Source organism: Candoia aspera, chromosome 1 (assembly GCF_035149785.1).
Source record: "Candoia aspera isolate rCanAsp1 chromosome 1, rCanAsp1.hap2, whole genome shotgun sequence".
Classification (NCBI taxonomy): Eukaryota; Metazoa; Chordata; class Lepidosauria; order Squamata; family Boidae; genus Candoia; species Candoia aspera.
Genome location: NC_086153.1, coordinates 189,208,041 through 189,221,580, shown reverse-complemented (window position 1 = coordinate 189,221,580; position 13,540 = coordinate 189,208,041). Strand labels below are relative to the sequence as shown.

General features: G+C 36.5%; 1 protein-coding gene across 1 annotated transcript in view; it reads left to right on the top strand.

The window, feature by feature from the left end:
- Positions 1-13,540, top strand: part of OSBPL6 (oxysterol binding protein like 6) — a 96,551-nt gene that overhangs the window by 70,213 nt on the left and 12,798 nt on the right. The window contains exons 14-17 of the mRNA XM_063318129.1: positions 1,990-2,097; positions 4,907-5,044; positions 6,888-6,975; positions 11,661-11,914. Coding sequence (XP_063174199.1) covers positions 1,990-2,097; positions 4,907-5,044; positions 6,888-6,975; positions 11,661-11,914 — 588 coding nt within the window. The remainder of the gene's footprint in view (positions 1-1,989; positions 2,098-4,906; positions 5,045-6,887; positions 6,976-11,660; positions 11,915-13,540) is intronic.

The window sequence follows — 13,540 nt, the reverse complement described above, 5'->3', positions numbered from 1 at the left end:
TCCAGCCCAGTCCAGGGCTTCCAGCTGAGTCCAGTCTTGATCAGAGTTCCCAGCCTTGCTCCAAGTCTCCAGTCCAGAGAATCCAGCCCAGTCCAGGGCTTCCAGCTGAGTCCAGTCTTGATCAGAGTTCCCAGCCTTGCTCCAAGTCTTCAGTCCAGAGAATCCAGCCCAGTCCAGGGCTTCCAGCCGAGTCTAGCCTTTCTCCGAGTTTCCAGCCTTGCTCCAAGTCTCCAGTCCAGAGAATCCAGCCCAGTCCAGGGCTTCCAGCTGAGTCCAGTCTTGATCAGAGTTCCCAGCCTTGCTCCAAGTCTTCAGTCCAGAGAACCCAGCCTAGTCCAGGGTATCCAGCCGAGTCTAACCCTGCTCCAAGTTCCAGTCTTGCTCCTAGCCTCTGACCTAGTCCAGAGTTTCCAGTCAAGTCCAGCCTTGTTTCCAATCCATAGCCTTGCTTTGAGACTCCAGTTACCAGCCCCCAGTTCAAGACCTGCGTTTTCGTACTTCGCACTCCAGTCTCCGCCAGCATCTCAGTTCTGGTTAGAAGTCCTGTTTTGCTGCCTTGTTGTGGCCAGTTGGGCTTGTTGAATCCAATTCTTCATATATATCAAGAACTTATTAATTGTAAATAGTTAATTAATAAAGAGTATTTTTGATATTACTCTGCCTGGTTTTATAGTCTGATCAGGACAAGGATATACTTCTGGTGATATTAGTAATAAGATACTGGTACACCGAAGAGTTATAAGTAGAAGTCATTATTGCCAGTATTATTTGCACTATATAAGAATGTGGAATGATCCTATTAAATGAACACTTTGCTTACTGAAGAAACAAAATACAGTCAGATCACTTTCCATTGTAAGTGGTGCATGCTTGCTCACTCATTTATTTATTTATGGAGTTTATATGGCTGCCTATCTCACATAGAGATCCTAGGTAACTCACAACAATTAATGAAAACAACAACCCTTCCCACCAGGGCCAGACCAACCAGCTATCAGCTTCCAGGTTCAACCCCCATCCTAGCCCAATGTTTGGGGGAAGAGACAGGTCTTCACAGCCTTCCAGAAGGGTAAAAGGGTAGGGGTTCCTCAAATCTCAGGTGGGAAGCTATTCCAAAGAGCTAGGGCAGCTACAGAGAAGGTGCGCTTCTGAGGTCCCTTCAGATGACAGCATTTAAGATAGGGGACCTCAGATTAGTTTTTCTTTCATAAACTAATGAAACAAGGAAATAAATCAGTATCTGCATTATAACTGTGCAGGCCAGTTTTGTGTAGGTTTGCCCAGAAATAAATCCAGCCTAATTCTGGGTAATACGTTTGTGTGGGATTTTAATCTTTAGAACCAAATATAATGAGATGTGGAAACTGTTTCAGACACTATTGCTAAACAGATAAGCCTCCATAGAGAGGTTACACATTTAGTTGGAATAGTAAGAGATAGTTTAATTCCTTCTCCATAGGCTGTTTTTCTAATCATTCCTTACTCTTTTCCTCACAGAGGAAACATATAGAAAGCTGATGTATTCTCTTGTAGAAAAACAGTGTGGAAGTTATTTTGAATGGAAAAAAATTCCACAGGGAAAGATTTAAACACCACCTTTTCCTTCTACCACTGCTCCTTCCAGGCTGTGCTTCATTCAAAAGGTGTGCATGGATCTCCCATATTTTATCCTGGCCTTAGACTTGTCTAAAGTGTGAGGGATTGTGGATTTCTAGCAGGGAATTCTCAGCATCATAGCCAAATTACCAGTCCCAGAATCTTGGAGAAGGATGTCATAGTAGTTAAAATAATGCATTATAAGTAAAGAAATCTTTGAGGAGTAGCATTTATGATCAGCAAAGAGATGTTAATTTTGGAAATGAATCTTTCCCCACACATTATATAATAACACTATGCTTTGGCCAGGATATAGGATATGAAGATAGCTTGGCTCTATTTTGTGCTATTCTTGTGCATTTGAAATTAAATGTTCAATTTTATTATTTTAAGGCTCTCAACCAGAATGCTGAACTAAGGAGTCGCTTGAGCAGAATACATTCAGAGTCTATTCTTTGTGATCAGGTTGTCAGTGTAAATATTATCCCTAGTCCTGATGAGGTAAGACTTTGGCATTGCTCTAATGGACTTACCATAGTTAAATTCTGCTAATTACCACTAATGATTAAATGATTATGGTTGGCAAAGTTGGCAAGCAATGGGACTCATTTTAGATAATAATTTTCTAACTGCATTCATGAAAGTAATGAGCTGTAATTAGTGGGACATTCCCTTTGGAAAACCATATTTTAAATTGTTGAGAAGTGGAATGTTTGGCAACCTCATTCAGGGAGTATGAATTAATCATGTTTCTAGTATATTGAACAAACAGATGGAATGTAAATATGTAACAGCCATGCCAGTTTATATCAAATACCTATATAGTACAACAGCCTGTTCCCAAGCTACTACGGGGAGCCCTGTGAATATTTAGCATTTTTCTACTTATGTTCTTCTGCAGCTGATCTTCAGAGGTGATCCTAAGGTTGGCCTAGAGCTGTCTGGCTTAATAGCCACTGGTAACTTCATTCCCCATGAATTTCTTGAACACCCTTTTTAATTATACTTAAGCTATAGGCTCATCCAGGAGAAGGTTTATGCATGTGGTTGTTAAGAGTCAATGTTGACTTGATGACACCTAATAGTTCATAATCTATTGGCAGATACTACATTTTGAGTAGCTAATTCTATACATTATCTAAATGTTATGTGAAGATAGACTTCCATTTGTTTTTCCTAAATCTGCTTCTGAATTTCTATGCTATGAGGGAGAGAGAAATTTTCCGTCTACTTTCATTGTATTGTGCATAATTTATTCATATCTGCTACCTTATTTAAAAAAAAAAAACCTAAAAATTCCTAAATGTTGTATTTCTTGCTGGTTCCCATTATGATTCCATGATCTCTTTTCATCATTGCCAGTTCAGTGTATTCAGTGGCCATCAATGTATTGTGAACTTAAGATTTTTGGCCTCAGTGCACATTATTTTATACTTACATTTCTTGAAACATATTTGCCATTTTATAGCTTCTTACCCAGTTTATAGAAATGGTATTAGAGCTCTTCTCTGCCATTTTTTTTTGCCACCCTAGTCAATCTATACAGTCAATTACCTTATTTTTCTAGTCCAGATCTTTAAAAATGAGTTTAAAATGTGTTAAAAAGCATTGGTAATTACCAGGACAGATCCTTGCAGTAACCCCACTTCTCCATCCATAGTGAGAATTACCTGCTTTCTCTCTGTTTCTGATCATTTGGCAATTATCAACCTTCTGCTTTGGATTTTAAAAGATGGAAGGTACACCAATTAGCATTGCAACAATACCTGGTCATCTGAAGATCTTTCTTTCCTGTCTTCCTTTTCAGCAGGAGACCTTCCCAGTTAGAAAATATAAAACTTCACTTAGGTTTAGAAGGTACATGAGAAGCTAATGCTTACTGATTTCACCAAGGTCTCTATTTCATTATATATTTTTCTTTCAGACTCTTTTTCTTGAAAGTTATGGTATCTCTCTTCCTCCCCCTCTTGTGTATTTATGCCATGTTTTAATTACATTACTATGTGCTTTGCTGGTTAATCCCTTCAATACAAACAAAAGTATATTTTTCTTTCCTCTTTCATTTGAAACTACTTCTTTTGCAGGGAAGCTAGAAGAATTCTTCCATGGTGTGAATTGAGATGAATGCATTTAAGTACTTTTTAAAGTTGCTATGCTCTTCCAAAACAGAATGTCCTGGGTCTGATGGCTTATACAACTTCTTCTCATTTTCTTGGATTACTGGAATAGCTTTTCCTATATTCTCAGGCCTGCCCATCCTGTAGCAGTAGCTTCTTAATGATGTATGTTGAACTTTGCTGTAAATAGAAAAGTGTTATTTTAATGGAATATCCTGGAAGTAATGAAATAAGAGAGATCCATGCTCCAAGACTGAATGGCAGAGTATATCTCTTTCCAAGGAAAACCTTAAGCTGCCTGTTGATAAAACTGTGTTGTTCATGTGGTATAGAAGAAAAGTATATATGACAACCTTTCTCCTGAAGAGGTAAAACTGCTTGAAGTAAATAGAATACAAGCACTGTTTTTCCTAATAGCACACTTGGGAACGGGATGGTAAGAAGACTGTAATCAAAAGAGTATTGAAGAATTAGAAGTTATTAGCATACCCAACAGGAAATCTTTATCAGAATTTTGTTTTAGATCCCAGAAACATAACTCATTGAGAACTGAACATACTCACTAGTTACAGAATGTTGACTGATAGTGGGAAAGAATAGAATTCCTTCTTTGGGGGAATGGCTGGCTGAGCAAGAGCTGGATTCTAGCCAGCCAGTATTTTGTGGCAAGTTTCATCAGTGCTTGTGGAAGTGCAGTGTAAATGTACTGGGAAAAAATTGTCAGATGGCAGGGCATGAGGAATAGGAGTTTGTACTTATGAACAAGCACAAAAGTCTGATACACACTTTTATTAGGTAATGGATTGTGCCAACTGATGACAGATTCCTGTTTTTCCCCTTCAGTGTATAATTTGAATGCTGGGAAAAGCTGCTTTCCTCTGCAACTGAGGAGTAATCGTGAGGGAAGTAATGCATCTCTTTCTCCATCTACAAAAAAGTTTTGAATGCATCCTGAAAATACGATGCCTTTTCAAGTAAATTCTCAGTTTGCTAGGTATAGGGCAGGTTTACATAACCATCTCTGCTTATTTTCTCTGTCAGTATGCAGGAGAGAAAAGGGGGGATGTAGAAAAGAAGCAGTGCATCTCTAATCCATCATGGCTTGATGTGATCTTTGTTTTTTCCTAGCTTGCATGAGCTCTTAGGCTCACTGTACAGCATGTAGAATTTATGTATATGTTCTTCTTTTACAGACAGGTGAACAGATCCATGTCAGTCTCCCACTTTCCCAACAAGTTTCTAATGAGAGCAGGCTCTCCATGTCTGAATCTGTCTCTGAATTTTTTGATGCTCAAGAAGTGCTTCTGTCTGCAAGCTCATCAGAAAATGAGGTTAGGAAGAACAATCTTTAGTTGGTGGTGTAATTTATAATTGTAATACCTTTATGCTTGTATAACATGAGATTGAAGTGCTGGATGTTTCATTTTAATTAGGAAAACTGGGGCATGGCATAGCCTGTCCTTGGTTCACATCTGTGAACGGTGCTTGGTGGATGTTCTTCATAAACATGTATGTCTCAGCCAGTGTTCCGTGTATGAGGAAATCATGCTGACCTATCAGCTATGTTTATTGCAAACACTATTGAGATAATACACATATTATTTGAAAACTCTGAAATGCTATATAAAATAAAGGCTACCATATAAAGGCTGACCTGCAAAACTGAGGACAACTACAACATTTTGGCAGCAAAATGTTAGAATTTTTGAAATCTCTCTGTTGCTTTTGCTTTTAGTAGCCCCAGAGTGGTAGCCCTGGACTAAATGCTAAGTAATACTGCTACACTCCAGGCCCTTTTGATTTTATCAGGATTAGTCCAGAGTAAAGGAAGAGTTTGTTTCTTACTCTGTCCTTAGAACATTTCTGAAATTAGGAGTTCATTATCTGCTTTTTTTTCCCCCTGTTAAAAGTAAGTTGGAGTGTTAGGTGGCAATGTGATATGTAGATCTTACTAAAAAGGGCAAAGTAGAAGATAGTGAAAGAGAGATACACACGATTTAGGTCCAACTTGGAATACTTAGTTGAAACTATTTCCCATTGAAATCCCTGAAATGTTTTTCTCAATAAACACATTTTGTATTATGATGTTTTAAAACAGTTTGTATTCTATTTTTCATTTGTAGCACTGGAGCTAATGGCAGACAGTGGCTGAATAAAGAAACATTTTTCAGAATGTTTGGCTTAATAGTGAGGGGACATAATGCTGGCATTTGCTACTCTGTCGTTCCTGCTTGAGTTCTCCCGCCAGAGGGTTCAAACACTTTGGAAGCCACTGGTTGAAGAACTGTCCAATGACCCACCTGTCTTAGAGAAATAGGAGAACACTAGACAGTGGTCTCTGGGCATAGTAGCAGCAGCCATACCTGTCAGCCCAGTTCAAGCATTAACCAATACAGATATTTTCCTCTTTTCTTGTATTCAGAACTTTACTATGGTATAAAATTCATGGACATGTTCAGCATATAGGTTGTCTAACCATAGTTTGTTAAATGTATGATGATTGGCTGAGTTCATATAATACAGTAAGTGAAAATCATGCAGTGTTTTAGCATGATGTGTGGACTTAGATAACGACTGTTCTTATAGGGTCTGTTTGGCTAATTACATTGAAAATCTATTGTGAATGGCCAGAGAAGAGATAACTTACGTTTACATTCCTGAGTTCCTTAAAGAAAAGACAGAATACAAATGTTAATTTTTCTGCCAATCCTTGGCAGACCCATTTTGTCTTTTTATTGAATAATGATTTTTGGGGAAGCTCTGACAAAAAATTTTTATTTTCACATTCAGGTTCTTATGATATCAGACAGTGAAGAGTACTTGCTTGAGTCATCTGTATTTAGTAAGACAAATATCCTTAACATTTGACACCACTTGTATAGTTTCAGTGTGGAGGTAGCTGAGAGAAGTTAATAATATAAGTACCAGCTAAAATGATTAATAATACTAGACAGGGTTTCTTAAAGCTATTTTGTTCTGTTAGGAGGGAGGCTCACTACAAATATGGTGGGCCTATGAATGTTTTATTGAATCGGCAGAATACTTGCAGACAAACAGGATGCAGCTGAGAAAAAAACAAAGATTATAAGGGATTTGAATTTATGACAGTAGCATTTATGTTTGTTCAGTACAATATTAGTAATAATAAGTGTTATTATTCATTTTCTTCATTAGGCTTCTGATGATGAATCCTACATTAGTGATGTGAGCGACAATATATCTGAGGACAACACTAGTGTTGGAGACAATATTTCTCGGCAAAGTATGTGGTTTATTGACTTTTAGAAAATAAAATTTAGATAGTGTATACTAGGAATACTTCACTGAGAGCTACTTTCAAATTGTTTCTAATTCACATTATTAATTGCATAAAATTACTTTTCTTTTGATTTTAATTCTATGAGTTTCTTTTAACATATGTTTTTTGTTAATCCATTTTTCTGCCTTGATGCTATGCCAAGCTCTTTGCCATTACAAGGCACTTTCAACCTCTTTTCATGTTAATTCTCTTTCCTTTGGTCACTTCACGATATAATATATACTTTTTGTGTGTGCAATTCCCATCCTTGCACTCTCTGTTACATGATCTCTATTTTCCCATTGACATATCTTCCAGCATACTCATCTCTAATTTTTACTATCTCATCATTCTCTCCGCACCTCATTATGCCTATCTTGAACCTCATTATATACCTTCTTTCTAAATTAGTTGCTAATCCTCCCTCCCTTTCTCCCTTCTTTCTAGCAAGTAGTGATATGCAAATGTTTTGAATTTAAACCATTTTGAAGTAAACCACTATTTCAAGTTTGAAACAGCTGTTTTGAGCACACTTGTTTTGAATTTAAAACTGCTGTTGCAGTCAGCTTTGAAACATTTGTAAAAAACGATCGAAAGAGCCCTTTTCAAATGTGAAGCAGCTGTTTCACACTTGAAACAGTTGTTTTAAACTCAAATATCCAGAGTTTTCTGGGCATTTTTAAAATTACAAAACCACACATTTTTCCATTATCTTTTCAGAAAAAAATTGAAATTTTGGAAAAATGTATTCATTTTTATACCTTGTTTATTCATCTAAGTTCAGTTAAGAAACATATATTGCAATATGTATATTTTGGTTTACTCATGCAGTAATGTTTGATATGTTTATTAAATTTAAATATGTAATTTAGTTAAACAGTTACTACATTTGCTAATTGAATGTACATCAAAATGTTTTTGATTTTTGTTACAAATGGAACTAGAAGCTGTGGAACTCTAAGAACCTAGGATCTCTTAATTTTGTCTTTTTTATAGTAATTTTATTAAAGATTACAATTTAAAATAAAACAAACTAAAAATATAAAAGAATAAAAAGAAAAAATAGAAGGTGCAGAAAAAAAAGAAAAAATAGAAAAATAACTGAAAAAAATAAGAATGTAGTAAATAAAAAGAAAAGAAAAGAAATATATAAAGAAGTGATTTCCCCCTTCATCACAACAAGTATAAACAATTTTAGTAACTTATCTCCTTCTCTTAAAATACAGCAAATGATCTCTTCTTTCCATATCCCATCTCTTATCTACAAACAAATTCTTAAAGCCTCATTGTTTCAGTCCATATCAGCAAAAGTCCATTAAGGGTTACCAGAGATAACAACATATCTATTTTAATCTTGATCAAATAAACCAACTTTATATTCCTTCCATTTACTTCTAACAATCCTGATCTTTAGTCCCTTCAAATAATATCCTAGAACTTGATTTCTTTTCATTTTTAATTTGTCCCTTCTCAAAAAATTCTTCAAAAATTTAACAGGCCTCTTTTGTAAATCCAATGTAGGAAAATTATCCAGGTCACTCTCTTGGTTTGTTGTTTGTATATCCCTTTTAATTATTAAGACATCCAACAGTTTCTTTTGTATGTTCAGTGTAGCATCTTTTTCTGTATCATTCTTGTAGCCGGTCATTTTTAAGTCCACTTTCAAATCAGTCTCAGTCACGTCAGGTAACACTTGTTCCTCTTCCATAGCATCTTTTAAACACAGTCTATCGATAGAGGCAGACACTCTTAAAATTAACTTCTGGGTCCATTGTTCAAAAATACCCTTTAATATGTCTAATGTTAAAATGTTTTGCTTCATTCTGTACTAGCAAATTGAGTCTGAGTGTTCTTCTCCTTTAATTGTAATATTTAGTTCCTTCTGATTCCCTCTAGTGTCCAGTTTTTAGAATCTTACTATGTTTTTTTCAAAAAGAATTAAAAACAAATGCATTTTCTCACAGGAAAGATTCTTTATAATTAATTCCAAAATCTTACTTCAAACTTATTTGAACCATTAGTCCATTTGTAACTTTCTAAAATCAAAGTTTTAATCACCCTTTTGCTGTTTATTCCAGAAAGAATTTTTTTTAGTCTTTAAACTTGTATTTAAAACTTCATTCACTAAGGATTGAAGGAAACTCACCCAGTTCTGTAAAACTTGTTGATCCAAAGGTTCTTAGCTGCTGAAAAGCAGTTAACAAACAATTTCTGAAAGTGATTAGAAAAGGAGGTATGCGAACCCAGGATCCTTATAAAGGTGCTGACCGTGGTTTGAGCAAAAAGATGGCTATTCCCTTGTCTCCCAGAGCCCTAAACCCACTAGATACGGCTGTCTTGTGGTACCCTCGCAAGGAGCAACTGTCTGGAGCACTTGTGGGCGATCTCACGTCCTCTCCTTGTCCAGAGAGGAATTATGAAGAGCCGCTCTACTCACCGGCTCTTCATTCTGCCGTGGTTGTCGGCTCTGCATTTGCCTTTCTTCCCTGGAAGTCCAGGATGGCTTAATTTTGTTAGTTTGACAAATTGAAAAAAATGAAAGTTGAAGACAGAAGCAACCATTAACATGATAATAAAACAGAGTTCTATCCTTTGAGACCTAGTCAGAAGCAGATCCACTGACCCCTAGGTAAAAAGTCAGCAATAGACAAGCTCACAAGTGAATCAGGTACCAAATCCTTCTTCCTCCTAATGAAAATGACAGTGCCCCCTATTGGTTGAAATGCCTTTTGTATTTGCATTTGAAAGTTGTATTGCATTGCTTGTACTCTGTGTATAAGAAATATAATACTCTGCTTCTTGAAAAAAAGGTCTAATAAAAAAAATATTTGGGGAAAATAAATGATAGCAATATGTGAACAACTTGTCTTATTCCATTCATTAATTGAAAATATTTCAGTAGGTTTTTTTTAACTGTTGCCAATTTTTAAAAAATTTTTCCAATTATTTTACAGAAAATGGGTCTGGGGAAAAATAAACCATCTTCCCTCCTCTTTTTGCATTCTTTTTCCTGAAACTTCATATTTCTACCTCTACCACCAGGTAGCTAACTGAATTGTTATGTGCAACAGTATAGTAACATTAATAAAAATCCTTTTAAAATAGAGATTGCCTTCCTTTAAAAAAAATTAAAAGGAAAGGAAAATCTGTTTTGAAAATAAATTATTGGGAGTAAACAACCAAAAATGGGAAAGAGTGCCCAGATATAATTCTGTAATTCCGTCAGTCAAGGAAGCTATTGAGAAAAATCTGTAAAAAGGCAAGCAGTGAAAGATTAAGTAAATATATACATCCTGCCACTTATTTTGCTGTTCAGATATTTCATGGTAAGCAACCTCTTGTGCAGCTTATTCCATCTCAATCTAGGTGAAGCCCTGGTATGGCGTTGTATGGTTTTATACAGAAAATGATACCTGGATGCCTTGTAAAATTCTGTGCACAGTAAAAGCTTCATTTGGAATCATTTTTAATCAGCTTTCCTTTAAAATAATTTAAAATGCCTTTTTAATTTTTTTTTTTTTCTGGCACTCAGGATTTAGTCAGGTGTAGTGGTAGTCTCAGATACAAGGGAGAACATATGCCCTGGATAGCTGTAACAGTTTCAGAAAATTGGTACTAACTCCACAGTGTATTTTTGAATCCATGATGTCAGGAGACAATATGACTTTAGTGCTACTTCTGGTGAGCTGACTTTAGAAAACAAACAAATTGTGTCCCCAAATAAGGAAATTCATTTGGTCACAAGCCTTGTTGTAGACTAATGGAAGATAGATCAAATTCAAATATTTATTTTATCTATCTGTCTGTCTGTCTGTCTGTCTGTCAAATTTGTCACCACCCATCTCCTCCCACCAGAGGGACTCTGGCTGGTTTACAACAATAGTCAATAAAACGACAAATATATAATAAAAATACAATATATACAATATATAATACAGTATCTAAAAATACAATTATAAATACAATAATTATAGATCAAAATAGAATCAAAATGGCAGATGATAACTCAGACCTTGTATGCAAAGAGCAGTCTAGGGTACTAGCCATCCCCAAACATGATGACTTCCCTCCCTGTCCCAAGCCAGGTGGCAGAGCCAGGTCTTTAAATTCTTCCTGAAGGCCAGGAGCAATGGGGCCAACCTCACTTCCGGGGCCAGTGTGTTCCATAGGGCAGGAGCTACTGCAGAGAAGCTAATATAATACAGGCAGTCCTGTTTAGTGACTGCAATTGGGACCTGCAACTTGGTCATTAAGCAAAGCAATTGCGAAGTATAAATGACATCACCACAACTGTGCTTACGATTTTACTTCAGTTTTCCTTTGCTTCTTGTTACTTCCTCCAGCTGAACTGGGGTTCTTTCTCTTTCTCTTTGAGGACATCTTAGTATGGGGTAAATAAGCAAGTAAAAATACGAGCAGAGAGACTGCTAAGGTCGTAAATGTGAGGACTGGCTGCTAAGTTGTTTTTTTTAGCACCGTCGTAACTTCAAAAGATCACTAAATGAGGACTACCTGTAGTTTTATGTAATTTCATGCCACACACACATACACACTCTCACACACAAACATATATACCCACTTTATGTATGCATGTGTATATCAACACACTGTATAGATTTCATGTTCATTCTGTTCCGTTTCTCTTGTAGTAATGAACGGTGAACTAACAGGAGGTGCTTTCAGAAATGGACGAAGGACATGTCTTCCAGCACCCTGCCCTGACACTAGTAATATTAATCTGTGGAACATTTTGAGAAATAATATTGGGAAGGACCTTTCCAAAGTATCAATGCCTGTAGAGCTCAATGAGCCTTTGAATACTTTGCAGCACCTTTGCGAGGAACTGGAATACAGTGAACTTTTGGACAAGGCTGCTGAAACCGATGACCCCTATGAACGTATGGTAATGGGCCTGCTTATGGAACTTATAGTGTTGTTCCATAAGGTGTTAATTCTCTCTTAGACCTCTTGTCCTAACAGCCAGGAAACACGCTGAGACAAGGAACTGGTCTCTAATGTTTTATTGCTTGTACATAACAGGAATCCTAACAAACTGAAGAAGCGTGGGAAAACCCCAGACATATAAACCCCAAAGGTTAAGGCGGTCCCGATCTGTGTCTCTTTGAATGGCTGCCCAATTCCTCAGTGCTACGCATGCGCTTAACAGTCTGGGTGGGAGCCCCCTGCTCGCCATCCTTACTCATGACACCTCTGATATCATGCGTTCTCTGAAAGGAGTGATGCTGACACAAGGAGGGCCTCTAGTTTGCACAGAATGACTTATTTGTTTGCCTATAAAAACGTATTCTTTGCAATATACTTAAGAATTTCAAGATGGTCTCCCCACCTCTCAGTGACTCCTTTCTGTGTGAGACACATACAGGGTAATATGTTCTGACAGAAAGAGGGTACTGGGAATTTTTATATTGCAAAGTCTTGCCCAAATGCATTTCTTAATGCCTCCCAGAGTTGCGTTCTGTGAGATGGGCGGCTGTATAAACATGCCATATAAATAAATAAATAAATATAAAATTATGGTTTGCATAGGAAGAACTCCTGGTGAACTGTCTCCATTATATTTATTTATATACGTGGATGGTGTTCCATTTTCTTTGTCTGGGAAATATACCCAAATTATTGTGAGCCGAGTCTCAAAAGACTTTTAACTATGATATATCTTCAAAGGGAAAGAAATATTCTTTTTTTTAATTATGCAGGATACATCTGGTTTTTTTTTCCTATTGCAATACTGCCTTTAAAAAAATAGTGGTAGAATTTTTGCTAGCAACTGTTTTATTAAAAAGTAGTTAAATATCAATGTGGGAGACATTCATTTAGGAAAGTTTATGTTTCTGATCTGGAAATACAAGAAGGAGAGTGTTACCTCACTATATTCCTTCCACGATATGTACGAATGAAAGGTTTCCTATAATCAACAACTACATTTTTCTCCATAAAATGATCTGTAGCTCCTTCTCTTATCTGTACAATTAGATCAGACCCTCAGACCCAAACGATCTATTAAATGTCTAGTTTGGGGCATCTGTTTGGAGCTTCTGATACCCATGCAGCTGAGAAGAGAACTTTGGAAATGTGATTTAGAACTGGAGAATTGGCTTGTTTCCAAAACAAGGAAAGTGGTATATACAATGGTCTTGTTTGGAAGAAGCAGAAAGCACTGCTTACATAAAGTCTGAAGCAAAAACTTCCAAAGCCCTCCCTTTCTTCCGTTTTGCTTCATCTTGTGCACCTCATAAGAAGCGGTGATCCCCATAACAAATCAATATCGCCACTGTATTTTCCTCAGATGCAGATTCCCATAGGTCATCTTGGCATTCCTCCCTTTTTTTCATGGAACGTATCTTTGTAACTGTCATTATTACATTATATATTGCATTATACATAAACAAACAAACAACCTGGGCTCAGTGTCCATCCTGTCTCCTCCCCTTAAGTCTTCAAGATTTATAAAATTCTTACATTTTTCTTTCCTGCTTTTAAAAGCATTTGAGTCTAATTATAGGGCATG